This window comes from Lepisosteus platostomus, chromosome 15, assembly GCF_059453375.1.
Source record: "Lepisosteus platostomus isolate fLepPlt1 chromosome 15, fLepPlt1.hap1, whole genome shotgun sequence".
Lineage (NCBI taxonomy): Eukaryota > Metazoa > Chordata > Actinopteri > Semionotiformes > Lepisosteidae > Lepisosteus > Lepisosteus platostomus.
Window position 1 is genome coordinate 23,417,341 of NC_142625.1, and position 15,204 is coordinate 23,432,544.

Genomic DNA, 15,204 nt, shown 5'->3' on the forward strand with positions numbered 1-15,204 from the left:
AACCTTGGGCATTTCCCATCCTCATAATCTCAGCTTTGGTTATCATCGTAATGGCTTGGGCAGAGCCGCACAAATAAGATATTTTTAGGGCAGAAAAGGGAAGGAAAAGGCCGTCCACCCACTGGACGCCTCCCTCACTTTGGCAGCGTTTTCATTAAATCAGCGTGACCCGAGTTCCACTCTTATGTTAATCCACGGGAATTATGGCACGGGATAATACTTCCACTTGTTCCGTGCAAACGTCTTAATATTTATAGAGTATTCCCGCGGACAACTCCTGTGGCTGTTTTTCCTTCCCGAGTCAGTTTTCAGACCAAGAACAAATAGGATGCAATTACAGTCGCGCAATCCCGAAGCCGTGTGCGTCTGCTGAACAAAAAAAAAACCTGCCATCTATTGTGGTGTTTCCACAGCTGAGGGGGTGGGGTGACTGAGTCGGATAGCTCAAATTGATGCATCATCAGTTGATTAGATCTCCCTGATGAGCGGAGCTCTGGGACCGCAGTCCACTACAGTTCACTTGGCAGCGGAGTTTCAAAGTACTGCCCTACAGCTGCGGGACTTGTGCAGTTACCGGACAATGAACTAATCAACGGCCCGGATCGCCTTATTACTGTATCCATCCCGAACTAGTTAGTCTTGCTTTCCCAGGTGAAGATGGCGAGGGGACCGGTGGGAATAAACGCGATATCCCTTTCCATCTGCTGTTTCGCGACTATCCGCTTTTTATCCGGGGCTTATGGCCAGGAGCTTCCGACAAACGGAGTGAACGGGTTTAGTTTGCATCCCCCGTATTTCAATCTAGCTGAAGGCACCAAAATCACGGCCACCGCAACTTGTGGAGAAGACGAAAACGGGAGAGCAATTCGGGATCTGTACTGCAAACTCGTAGGGGGGCCGGTGTCGGGGGATCCCGGCCAGACCATCCAGGTACGCTGTTGTAGAGAGTGACTGCTGTTGACTACGACTGGAAATGTGAAGAGTATACCCATATAATATTAAAACAATGAGCTCTAAAGACGTTCATGCTTAGACATCTGAGCTGCTGTCCATTTTTTTTCCGGGAGACATAAAATACCCGCTTTTCCGTTCTGTAGGGTTTAACTCACCAAAGTAAAGTCGATTATCATTGCAATAAGCGCTTGTGCAGATTTAAAAAAAATAAATAAATGAATGAGTGGGCTCTTAATGCCAAGACATTTCTTGCACAATTAAAAACGTTAATTTGAGATAGTCCCTGTAAACATTAAAGTTGTTCTTACAGCAGGTAAGGACGACCGAAAGCCACCGATTTGCTATAAAAATAATCACCGATTAAGATGTTGACCACGTTTATTCGAGAGGTTAAACGATTGGGCTGACACCCGAAAATACCGCGTGCTTGTAAACGTTTTTCCGCATTGCCCCTGTTGAGCAGGGCATAGGAGAGTAGTAACTTTGTAACTATCAACGCCTGGGATTTCTTAAAACCATGCCAATTCTCAGTAGAGACCACATCTGAGTTTCAGATACCATTAGTTTGCTTTTTGTCGAGGTAAAAAGCGATTTAACAACTCATTACAGAAGCTGGGATACAAAACAGAACAAGAGCTGAAACACCTGCCCTGCACTTGCTTAAGTGTAACTTCAATAGAATTCTTTGAGTACTTTGTTGTAAATACAACACGGTTTATTGGAGCTAAGCTTTGAATTTGGAGCAAATGTTGCTTACCGCGACTGAACTACAGAAAGACGAAATAATTTTGCATCATGAGCTTCGGTTTTAAATAAATATTTGTTTCATTTACAAATATTACGCACTAGCTTATAAGCTGCTTGTTAGGCATTCTGCTGTCTGAGATGGCTCCAAAAGTCAGATTTTATATAGACACATAATTAATTTGCATTATTGCAGTCAGGTTACTTAGTAAAAATTACATAATTGCTCATTCAACATGCCAAGTAAATGTGACAATTACTGAAGGGGAATCCTTAAGGAGTCTATTGGGTTAGTAATTATGTTTTGCACTCTATAGTTTCATTGCGAATAATTGAACTGGATTAGGTTGGAATTGTTTGCATATGCAATTTGTTGTTCTGCAGTGGTTTTTTAATGTCGATAAAAGGACAAGTCAGTTTGGTTGCACAGTACTTTAACATTTGAGCTTTAGGCTCAATTTCTTTCTAATCACGAATATCAAGACATCTGTATTAAACAGGGTTTAAATGATATAAGTGCTTTATTTCTGATCCGAAATAGGAAGTTCTCCAAGAACGTTTCTTTTTAAAAAGTCATTGTATATTTTTTTGGTGAGCTGTCCCCACAAAACTAGGTAGTGGATCTTTTAGGTACCAAATATTTTAACGGCACAAATCTAAGGAAGCAATTCATTTCTTCAGGGCATTTCCTTGAGGAATTTCAAATATTTCCAGATAAAGCTTTGGAAAGCTGGGGTGTGGCTGTCCGAATTGTTGCCTGTGAGTTTGGGATGATGGATGGATCAAATCAAAGAGAATGCCAATGGTATACAAGGAGCTCATATTTTAGACCGCCTAAGGCAAAGTCCCTCAAGGTCCATTGCCAGAAACTAAGATTAATCCTCAGGACAGTATTTGTCAAGGAACATTCCCAGGAATATCCCACTGTTTCAGGTATATGTCGTAGGTATGAAAGACTTGGAAAACCAGTTCTAAAAGACCTCTGTTTTAATCAGCGTCAGATATATTCTACATGTATAACTTTGATGTCTTTAAAAACATCTGTCTTGATATAAAACATGGGAATGATAGGATGACTAAAACAAGCATACCCAGAGAGAGAGACAGGGAAATGGATTTGAGTCTGAAATGTCAAGAGTCTTTGAGATAAGTTGAGCATGTCATCAGGAAGAAACGTCTGCAACGTTGCATCATAGCAGATGTTACAGAGACCAGCAGCTACATTTAAATCGGCAGGCTGGGCACCAGTCCTCCCCCCTTCACATGGAATTGCAAGAACTAGTCTTAACCCCAAAAATGTATTGCACTGGGTTACATGGCTGTTTAGCTTTCTTTAAAAAAACATATTTGGATAGCCAGTATCCTTGCAGCTTTGCTCATAATTAAAAATCTAAGCAAGAATTTTAACTGAGGCTATTGCTAGTTAAGTGCAAGATTTAGATTTTATTTTAGATCCGGTTGGATTTTACAAGAGTGCTTTTATTTTTATTTCTATTCTCTTGTATGAGTTATTATAAATTTTATTAAAATGTTTGGAATGCTGGTGTGAGAAATTGTTAGGTCCTGTTCAACACTTGGCTAAAATTCTTTGGTAGATTATTTTAATATATTACTACTAACTGCCTTCTGTATCCGGTGTAGTTAATCCCATTTTCTGGCTCAGGAATACATGTTTTTTACTAATTAAAAACAGTAGGAGTTTGGAGGTGCTTTCAATTTTCCCATCTCTTCTCACCAATGTTTCAGTAAGTCAAGTCTATAAACCAAGCCAACATCAAGGCGTAGTTTTCCATTTGCAATAAAGTATCAGAGAGAAGAGCGTCTTCTGTCATACTATTTTCACATGAATCTATTTTTAAAGATAATTCACTTTTTTAAGCATGATGTGGAAGCACACAGTTTTTATTTTAGGATACTCTTTTGCTGGAACTAGCTTTTTTGTCTGTTTTGTCAGAGGAATAGTCTTCGGAATATATTAGCAAAAGTTATTTAACCATGCAAGCAAAATTGTATTTAAAATATTAAGAACACATACAAATTGTAATATGTTCTTAATCATGCATATGTGTTTGCTACTGTTTTTCTCACATTGAAAGAAGAGCTAGACCATTTTCTGTGTTAATCTACTTTTACTCTATTCTGTTTGCACAGAACAGACATTGAGACTCTCTAGTTATACAGTATAAAAGAACTCTAGACCTTTGTTCTGTTTCTCAAGCATTTTTAATGCTTGCCTTTTAAAAACAGTCTTGTAAAGTCTTTAGAAAACAGTCCTTTGCCCTTTTACCCAGTCTTTGGTTTGTTAAAACAGGTTCCTTTTTGCTAAAGAACCGAGAGACAAGAGCAGGAAGGTCAGTGTACTGTGTTTGTGGCACTCCTTGGTCTTATAAGTCAAGAACAGGAAACATTCAATGTGGGGATTTTGCAATGGCAATAATGAACTCAGAAGTGCATGTCACCTTGTGAACTCTGGAACTTCAAAGGGATTAGGTTTCCCTTTCAGCCTTTTCAATAATTTGTTAAATTGGGCTTTGATAGCGGGACTGATAAAGACCTCTGTGAAGACATCGGCACTGGCAGTGTTCACCCACCTACTTGTTTAACTTTAACTTCTGTGTTCGGTGCAGTGTTCTGAAAATGACACTAACTTCACTGCTTTATTAGAGGGCAGTACCTGTAATGTAACTGGAGACCTACAGTGTCTGACTACAAACTGAAGTTTTGCTGTTTATTATTTCTCCCTCCTTTTTTCATTTTCACAATATCAACAGGGTCCATGCCTGTCTGTGAATTGATGAGCAGTTGTTCTATTTTAAGAAATTTAAGTGTGGTCCATAACAGGAGTGTTTATAATAAGTTAATATTGTCCAGTTAGCTTTAATCAGGAAAATATTCGGATTAACTGTGGTTCATCAGAAAAGTTGATGATGATAACATTAGCAATGGAATGCTTGTCATTTTCATATACACTAAGCGATTCTATCACAATGTAAAGCCTAGGCTTATAATTTTCCTGCACCTCTTCCTCCACAGAATAACTCACTAATAGACTCCATGCATTGATATTGGTGTGCATAATAAAGTGTTTTCTGGTATTGATTGGTTTTTGTGAAGCTTCCAGTTATTCCCTCTAGTTTTGCTCCCCAAACGTAGCTCCAGACTGTTCAATTATTTGGATCAACCTTATTGATTGTTTTACAATTTTAAACACTATCAAGTCTCCACTCTGCCATCTTTTCTCGAGACCAGAACGAATACAATCCTTCAGTCTGTCCTCATAAGTCTTCCCCTTAAGGCCTGGGATGAGTTTTGTTGCTCATTTCTTGACTTTATATAATCCCCTTTTTTACAGTGATGCAGATATACTGTAGTCTGCATATCTAGTCTATAACTTCATTAAACATCTTTCAGAATTTCTAAGTTGCATGGCTCCCCTATTTCAGTTGTTTTCAGACCTGGTCTTGGAATTCTTCTGTCTTCTGTTCTAGTTGAACTTTGGATCACTGAGGCTCTTTGAGTTCAACTGAGAGAATCAGTTAACCGCTGCCCTAGTTTCTTCCAAGATTTTAAAATCCTCTTCTTAGAATCAGTGTTGTGAGACACCGTTTCGCCTCTGATGAAAACCTCCTGGTTGTTCTTGAAAGTCTCACGTGCTTGCTGTGTCTTTCAGGGTCAGTACTGTGACACGTGCATGAAAGGAGACAGTGACCGAGCGCACCCCAGCACCAATGCCATCGATGGGACAGAGCGCTGGTGGCAGAGCCCACCCTTGTCCCGCAGCCTGGACTACAATGAAGTCAACGTTACTTTGGATCTGGGACAGGTCAGTGCATTCCCTATTCGCCCCTGGAGTCCAAGGGGCTCACAACCTGCTCAAGCAGTCAAAACCCAGTGGTGCGATATAAACGTTTGTGATCACACTTCAGTTCAGTTTATTTGTCATATGCACAAGTGCAATAAAATGCTTATTTGCATGTATGCTCCAATATAAAGACATTAAAGGAATCACCAAAAACATCAACGCAGAACAGGGGCAGCAACAATAAGAACTTAAGTAACACACAACTTTAAAAAATCATCAGCGTGGGCCAGTGGTAGGGGTAGAGTTCAGTAATCTGACAGTTTGTAGGAAGAAACTGTCTCTGAATCTGGAAGTTCGTGCCTTTATGCTCCTATAACGCTTACCAGAGGGAAGGGGGGAGAAAAATGAGAAACCAGGATTAGCGATACTTCCAGTCTTCCTGAGACAGCGAGTTAATCTGAGACGGCGGGTAAAACAGCGAGTTAGCCTTTAGTTCACTGAGGTCTAATGTTAAAGATCTGATGACTGGGGGGTCCTGTACGCTGTTTTGTAGTTTTTCACTATATGCTGTGGTCTGTACACACTTTTGATAAATGAAAGAGGTTCCTTTTCTATCTTCAAAGAAAACAAAAGAGAAAGGGCACAGATATTTGTGTTCTTGTGTTTCAACATAAAAGTGGATTTGGAGGACTTTTATTATAAAGAGGCATTAAGCCACTTATTTGAGGATTTTATCCCACTTCATCCCATGATATAAGCCAAATAAGGTGCATATGTTGCACATGGGTGTTAATCCCATAGACCTATATTTGGATAAAAGCTTAAACTCTGCTCTGACTTCCCAGGACTCCTGAAAGCTCTAGTGAACATATTTTAAATGTGACCACAGCAGCATGTTGCTGATGGACCCATTTTACAGGAAAAGTGTCTGCTTCTAAATCACAGCATCAATATTTTATGCGTTTCCTTAATGAACAAAGGAAGGCCTGTCTTTTAGGAAGAGACTATGCGTGAAACAATGCTTTCTGTTGTTGTAGGACAAAAATGATATGCTGTACTTCCCAGAAAATGTCCTGGCACAGCACATTTGTTACTGACAAAATAATTTTACTGACACAATGTTAAATAGCACTTTGTTAGACTTGAATTTCAGAGACGTGTAATGTGTTTTATTTGGCTCTTGCTAATGTTTGTGTGACCTGAGGTTTAAAAGAAATAGGTCATACAGCAGAATTACTCAGGTGTAGTGTTTTTGTTAATGTGGTAATGCTGAATATAGTTTTTCCTTTAAGCAAAAGGCCTTCTTACAGAGCTAAAAAGCTCTGGATATTTTTTTTGACAAAGGCACTAGGAGTGTTTTCTTTTTGGTTAGGTACTTTGTCGGTTTAGTTTTCCTTCGTTTCCAAATCTCTGCAATCCCCACTTCCCTCTCCCCCTCCCTCGAATGTAACCAGAGAGCTGTGACTAGCTTCTCGCTGATTTCCTAGGGTCAATAAACCATCTTGTTAAAAAACAATATCGGGCTATCATGGAACACACAGCAGGATGGAACCTGGACCCTGTGGGAACAGGGCGTTCTGAAGAGATTCCTGAGTTAATTCAGCCGTACTGGGCTTTTATTTCTGTTTGTGCCGAGGTAGGAGTGCTCTTTGTCAATGGGCGAGGAATCTAGGTTGCAGCTGAGGAGGTGGTGACTGGCTGCTTGACCCCAGAGAAGGGTTGGAATGCTAGTTAACCTGATCTTTGTCCGTACCTGCGGGAATCTCCTAAACCTCTTCTGCCTCCCATATAGAATTTTTCCAACCTTTCTAACAAGCCTTCAACCTGTCTTTATTTTGGAAGCAGAGTAATAAAAATAAGAATAAGAATGAGTCTGAGTCACTGCAGTCATACTTTTATTGGACTTAGCAGTTACTGACTGGATAGATAATTGTTTTATTATTATTTTACTTGTAAGCTTTTTTTGTATACCATTTTTTTAAAGCCATAGAACATGACTATTTTCTTTATCTGAACTTAGATTTTAAAATTAGTATCCTGTTTGTGTTTTGGTGTGCTGTGGCAGATCTTTAAGTAAGTAAATTAATGAATGATTGATCTATCCATTGGCAAAAGCACCTTATGGAAAGGTGTTTTTTTAAGATAGTTGATGTTTGGTCAGTTGACTCAGCAGCAGCTAATGATAGATCTGGCTAGGAGCCGGTCTTATCAATTAAACACCTTCTAAGCAATCTAAGGCATGAAACTAAAAAGTAAGTTTTCATTTGGTCTATGATTTATCCTCAGTGACATTTGGACAATTAAAAACAGAGTGAAAGCAATGGCTAAATTAAAACATAACTAAATTGAAGCATCTCTGTGGTGGCCTGTGTATTCATTAGGAATGCAGATTGAAGCCAACTACAGTATGCAGATATTGCCTGTTCAGGACTGTGATTCCGCATGCACAACTGGCACAACTCACAACTGAGTGCTACTGAGTGCTACTGGTTTTGGTTGAGTTTGAATTGGCTGAGGTGTCTGTCCTTAACCTCCTGTTGAAAAGTGACCCCTGTGAGACTGCTGTGTTGTCAATGAGAGCCATATCTCTTCTCCGATTGGTGCTATAGAGACCGCAGCAGACACTGAAGGCATTATATAACAGCAGAAATCTAGGAGGGATGCACACTTGAACCTTACCACACTGTGGTGGAGCAAGAGCAGCAGTAGTATGTCGAATTAATTTACAATTACTGACTTAAAATCGGAGGAGTATAATTCAAACCAAGGTGTGATTCCAAATTAAAAAAATAAACTGCCTATGCCTTATTTAATACTGTAATGTATCAGACATGATTCTGGAATGCTGGTTATGTACTGTAGTACGTTTTAAAATTCAATTGTTATCCGTCCTTCTTTCTGTGCTTCCAATGTCTTCTTTAGATTAATTGCTTTCACTAAATTCAGCAGTATTTCTTCAGGTCTGGCAAGGACAAGGAAAGTCATTTGTCAGCTGAAGCATGTACTGTCTGTTTTCTTCATCTTAATCATACATATCCCCAGAGGCCAGGAAAATGTTTTAAGAGATGTATAATGGGTAGTAAAAAACGTCTGTCTCACAAGAGTTTAAAATGTCTTCAGCTGTTTTTCATTGTAAGTACAGTACAAGGCAGTGGGAAATGCAGTCTGGACTGACGTTAAATAGACCTGAGCGATAAATTAATAAAGGAGATAAAATAAGCTGTTTACTTAATAGATTTTATTTCCACGAGAACTGGTGTGATTATTTTAATATTGTGCCCTTTTGCACTTTGAATTAGTGAAAATATTTACACTTCTGCAAGGCATAAAAAGCTGGATTCATTGTCCCAGCTAGCCTGAAGCAAGCTGGTGCTTGTGTATCTGCTGCTTTGTGGATCAGTGTGCGTTTGTTCCAGTGGTGTTCAAGAAATGTCTGTGCATCGTCAGGAATGTGACACTTCAGGAGAAGCGCGGTGAAGGCTTTTCAAGCACTTACTTTGAAAAAAGGTGGTAGTTTATGAAAAGGGAACCGACCACATCCTTGTTTATGCTTCTGAAAAGAAAAGGAGCTGGAGTTCCAGTTCCATTCAAAGGCAGTGCCATTCATAGCTATTTCTTATACTCCTTAAAGCACAGCATTGAGGGACAAGTGTTTGGATAGCTACCTTCTTGTTGACATATCTCCGTTCTTCTCTAAATTACCTCATCCTTTTCTTTGGCCAATCCCAGATAAGTTTAATTGTTTTCTTGAAATATTGTGTCCTGTGCTACTCTTGCTAGCAAGCATGGGGACTAGATGAATTCTCCCCTTCTCTTCTCTCTCCCTCAGTCCACAGGCTTTTCTCTTTTCTGATGTGTGGAAATTTTATTATCAGGTCTTGTGTTGCCTCCCCTTAGTTTTCTTTCCTGCCTTTGCTCTGTCTGTGTTCATGGTGTAATCTGCAGTTGGTCCGCTGGCATGCTTTCTGAACTGTGTTGTTGTAGTGGAAAAAGAGAGAAGGTGCTTTTCTGGGATTTCAAACAGAGCAACTGAGTCATGATTTTCTTTCCTCATAAAGAGTACAAATGAATAGTATTCCTTCAAACACACATAAGTCTTCAGAAGGCAAAGGCACATTGGGATTGCTTTGACCAATCAATCTGAACTGGCTTTTTTATGTAACTTTTTAATGAGTTTCATTACTAAGGGTAACCTGTATAAGGTCTATTGTCAGTTGAGAGAGTGCCAGTGTTACTCCTTAAGTGGTGAACATTTCCTAACATTGATTTAGCCTCCTACTCAAATGCTAATGCCCGTACAGGCATTTAAGAACAATTTCCCTTTCCTGTGATTTAGCTAAACTGTTCGTTCTAAGATTAAGGTCCATATCCTTTAGCTACAGTAGTTCTCACGGTTTTGGCATTGTGACTCTTATACACACGTTAAAGTACCTATGTACAGATGTAGCTTGAAGTGACAAACTAGATCTCTTTGTTTTCCCCAAATCAGTCAAATCTGATGCCTTGTTCTCTCAGTGGTTTGTAACCCCTTACTTTCTGCTGCAAGCAAGGTTTCAAAAGTTTCAACTTCTTCTCTTCAGCTGGTAAATCATTAGTGACATTTGCCACATCAGATCAGCTAGGGATCAGTTCTTTCTCTCTGATGGATTGTGGACGAGGTAGTTACTTTTTATTGTGCCAGCAGGGACTGGAGCAGCTCGATGCAGCAGCCCATCGAACATCTGGCCCCAGTGGACAAAATGTAGGCTGACGTTTGAGTAGTGATTCTTTTAAACAATATATCAGCATATACATATTTCTAGCCATGTAAATATAAGAAAGTTGCTATGACATATAAGCTTTTCTGTGCTTTTATAAAAACCATGTATTTTTTAGAGAAATATGGAATTTCCAATTTGATATAGAGACATTGGTCCTTGACTCACTTAGTAGTCCTGCAGGCATGTAGAGCATTTAAATTCCTGACAAGAAACAGTGGGAAACAGCAGTTCCGACTGTAATTGATTCAAGCATCCACTCCAGGACAGACCCTGCTGTTCTTTAGCTCCACAAACAAATATTGTGACTCTTATAATTCTTGTTGCAACAAGCACGAGAGCCAGTTCTACCTACGATGATGTTATAGAAATGAAATTCATAATAAAGCTTGTTCAGGTTTTCCAAAGGTAAATACACCATGCAAGATATCGCACACCTTGAGTCCTGACAATGTGAGCATTGTTCTGTTTCTTAGATGCAGGTTTCTACGAGCATGGGTTCCTTGCAGTCGAAGCTGGTGACATGTGTGTGTCAGATTGGCGGTCCCCTGCTTGGGAACAGCCTACAAAGATCCTACTGTACGGGGCTAGGATTACCTCACCCTCCACACAGGAACTGTGGTCGTCTTGTCAGTACGCTCCTCTCTCAACCCCTCATTCTTTCATCATGCTTACTGAACAGGAAAATGAGCTTGGCTGCAGCCAGATTCACAGACTGACCTTAATAGGAGAGAAGTTGGAGTGTATAACGGAAGGCAAGAAAAACAGGAGGCGTGGAGGAGCAGAGCTACGGAGACATGAAGCAGTTGAGGCTGAGAGTGCAGTGTTGTAAGAGAGCTGCCACAGCCCCTCTCCACCTGTATGTGGTTTTCAATTTCAAAGATAAATCTCTTTTTTAACCACTCTGCCCATATCTCAACTATGCTCTTGCTTGCTGGAAAACTTAATTTAATATTCACAGCAGTTTTTTTTTTTAATTACTATCAAACAATGTCAGTTAAAAGGGTGTCTTTTGAATGAATCATCAGAGGAAAACTATCTAAGCACCATAAACTTTTTGCCGTAAGGTTTTCTTCTTGTTTTTTGGAGGTAAGAAGCAACTGATTTAGCACTGTTCGCAGTTTCCTCCTCTGATTGATTTCTTTTGGGCAGGAGTTAAAATCATGACAATATAATACAATTTTCTTACTCCTTGAAAATGAAACTCCTGAGCCAATGTCTGTCTCTAGAAGACCTTTAACAAAAATGACCTTATAAGCTAAGAACTTAGGCAGTTAACAGAATAGACCATAATTAGGAAAAACAGCTGCATCCACATTCTTTTGTTCTTAGGTGATTGGATGTGCAGATTCCTACAGTGGGAAGCAGTGCTCAGAAAGACAGCTGTCACAGGTGCTGAGTGCTGAGAGTCAGTAATCCAGCTGGGAAGCTGTTGAAGGCCAATAAGCAGGTTGTTTTTTTAACGACGCTACTAACACACTTCTGTATTTCTGTGGATCAGCAGAAGTGCGGTAATGGGACCAGCCATATTTGGCTGTGGGATCTACGGCTTCTGGCAGGAAGCCTGTTATCAGTCTCTAAAGCCCTTGCAATGTTTGCAGTGAAAAAAAAATCACACCTGTGAGTTGTTGGCTTTTCCCCACTCTTTTTGAGACAAACCTGCAGCAAAGCTCTGTACAGCCTGTGAATCAGCAGGTTTAAGAGTAAAGCCATGGTAGCAACTGCACCTAGTAGAGCATAAAATTACACCTCAATGTTACTTTGCTTATCAATGCTACAGTTGCATGACTTTGCTGTTTCTAACCTTCTTTGTGATTTTCACAAACAAAAATTCAATTTTGTTCTTATCACTTAAGTAGCATAAAACACAGTACATTCCAGTGCCTGTATTAGTGCATAAGAATATTAAGAAGGCAGTTAACATTTGTGCCAAAAACCTGTCTGATATTAAGTGCCAACTGTTGTGAAGGATTAACAGTAAACTTAATTTTGTTCATGTAAGTTTTGGCTACCTGATGATCTGAAAAGGTTATTTCCTTTTCAAACTGCATTTTAAAGATTAAGTTTTCAGACTGAAAATGAGTGACAGCACAAACAAACAAACTTGTGTTTCTAGACACCAAGATGAATTAATTGAGTGAGTCACTACAGTGATACTCAGGTTTTTAGGGTTTGGACTGTTTGCTCTTTAGAGTTAAGAATGAAGATTGTTTCTCTTGAAAGAATAAGCTGTTCCTATTTCACCCCCTGCCATTTTTCGAATTCACTGGAAACCATGGCTCATTTGTGTTGTGTGTAGTCACAAACTCTAAAGGCATTCCTTACTTTGGGATGTGGTATGGTGTTAGGTTTGGGCTAACAGTTTTTGGGATTGACGTGAAGGTCAATAGTAACTAAGGAAGATGTTGTATGTGCTATGGAGTGCAATATATTGCCCTGTGCTTCAGTTTTCACTTTTTATTTCATGGCCTACTTTGGTCTGAAATTAATATTTCTGAGTAAAAGCTGGCTATTGATTCTGATTCACATGTTTTGTGTAGTAATACTGAAGCATCACTTGTCCTTTCTAGTTTGATGGGTGACCCATGTCTCTGTGATTTGTGAGCTAAGGGACACTGTTTTTTGTCTTTTGGTTTATACATGTTATTCATTAACCACTGCACATTTTTACACATCATTTCAGCTGCAGCTACATTAGAACATGCAGGGCTAAGGGACCTGTTTGTTAGGAATCACACCTCCAAAGACTATAGGGCCCCAATCCCATGTCAGGCAGGATCTCCTTATCTTCCTGGTTGCCACTGGGTCTTTCAGAGCTTCGGTCACTCGAGTGCAAACAGTTGTTAACCTTGGGGCACCACAGCCTTCTCTGAAATTTTGAAGGAAACTGTCAAACTGTTTGAACTTCGCATTAGGAGCTAGAGGAGGGAGGTGGGCTTCGGAAGCTGTACACAATTTGCCAGGGCATGCAAGCATTTTTGTTCTTTGGCAGTGCAGTTGGCCAAACCAAGGAAGTAACTCTGTGTCTCACTCACTCAAGAGTTATGCTTGTGAGCCGTGTGTTAAAGCAGATGCAGATTTCAGCATATACTGTAGATAGTACATATGATTGATTCCAGTGTCTTATTCTCTCCCATGTATTAAGAAAACAAATAGAAGGATTTACAGTGTTCTGCTGTGGTCTTTTCCCTTCCAATCACACTTATTGGGTCTGGTACATTTTATTTCTTTGCCTTTTTTTGGAGCTTTTATGAAAATGAAAACCTTTTCCTTTTAAAAAATCATTTCCACTTAATCGTACTTTTTTGCTATTTCAATTTTTGTTTTTCTTTTCAGCTCATCGGGTCCCTAGGTTCTCTATTGTCATACTCAGAAACAGGGCACTTACCAGTAGTTATATTTTCAATTACTTGTGCCTGTAAGACAAAAACAGAAAAGCAGTTATTCTGTAAACAATGGAATTTGGCAGGTAATTGAATGAAACTTTAACCTTTAATTACAATGAGGTAAACTGCTAAATATGTTTTGAAGACTGAAAAGCACTGCAGACTGTTGATAATCAACATGCTACAGGGTGCTACAGTCAGGTATGTTTTCAACCCCTCACATAGTGTACTGTCCATCCATTTCCTAAACACTTCTTTCAGTTCTGGGGCATGTCATGTCTATACTGGCAAGTAACGGGCACAAGACTGCACCCTGGATGGGGCGCCAGCCCATCACAGAGCAGGCAGACACGCACAGACAATTTCCATAGAAGCCAGTATGTCTTACCAGTATGTTTCTGGACTGTGGGAGGAAACAGGATCATCCGTAGGAAACCCATACGAACTCTGGGAGAACATCAAACTCCACGCGGATAGCTTCCCGGGTCTAGAATTGAACCCAGCGCTGCAAGGCAGCAATGCTAACCCCTGTGCCACTGCACTACACACAGAGAAATAATGATATCTTAAAAACCTACATGCATTACCTGCGTATTGCATTCAGCCTATAGAAAATCTATAGTCTAACAATCCTCTTAATTATCGAGACCAGTCAACATAGCCGTGCTTGAACTTTGTTTCGTGTCTCTGGTGTGTACAAAGCTGTAGCTTAAACTTTTCTTCCTGGCCACTGCCTGGCTGTAACAGTTTCTCTCCTTGATCTTTGAGGCCTGTGTGGTGTGAAAAGATGAATGGCTGAAAGGTGAGTTGGGCCGGAGGTTTCTGTCTGCACTTCCTCATTCCCCCACAGGTGCAGCTAAACCTGTGCACACAGTATATGTTATTTATGTTAATGCAAATATGTAAAAAAAATCTTTTTGGGAGATTACGCTGTAATGGAGAATTTGCATTAGAATCTGTTCCCTCAGTACATGAAGCAAAATAGTACTATTAAAATGTAGTCATTAACTTTAAACAGGTAAACACAGTTGAAAATTTAAATCCTGAGGGAAATTCATCACCCTTTTCATGCTGAGGGCACTGCTTTGCTGGGATTATAACGGTTTACACATTGCACCTCTGCCAGGGAAACCTGTCTCTATGTGCAGCTGTTAGGCTTCCTCCAGGGAGACTATTATTATAGGTTTCCTGTTGGCTGTAGCTAACACAAGTGTGGTTTCTGAACACAGAAAGTAATGATGCCATAACCAGCCAAAAGCAGCCCTGTCTGCAGCTTGCCATTAAACCACAAGGTTTCCGTGTAAAAAAATTGCGCGCTGTAGGCCATCGTTCAGAAGATCAGATTCAACGTGTGTGCAGTACTTACTGATTATTTTGGGATCAGCTCAGCTGTTTAAATTCGGCTTTAGTGTGGCTGTGCAAGTCAGGTCTTCTTGTTGGGTTATATAATTATAAACTTTTAAAACCTTATCAAATCTATATACTATAGTATAATGTAGTGGAAACAGTAACATGCAGGAAACCATTGTGGAAAAAGAGGGATAAGCAAAGACTGTGTAAA

The 15,204-nt window shown here is 39.8% G+C and overlaps 1 protein-coding gene across 3 annotated transcripts in view; it reads left to right on the plus strand.

The window, feature by feature from the left end:
* Positions 1–202: 202 nt before the first annotated feature.
* The window catches only part of lama5 (laminin, alpha 5), an 84,788-nt gene continuing 69,786 nt past the window's right edge, over positions 203–15,204 (plus strand). For all 3 annotated transcript variants that reach the window (XM_088608254.1, XM_088608251.1, XM_088608253.1), the window contains exons 1-2: positions 203–930; positions 5,369–5,521. In XM_088608254.1, coding sequence (XP_088464380.1) covers positions 658–930; positions 5,369–5,521 — 426 coding nt within the window. In that variant the 5' untranslated portion in view covers positions 203–657. The remainder of the gene's footprint in view (positions 931–5,368; positions 5,522–15,204) is intronic.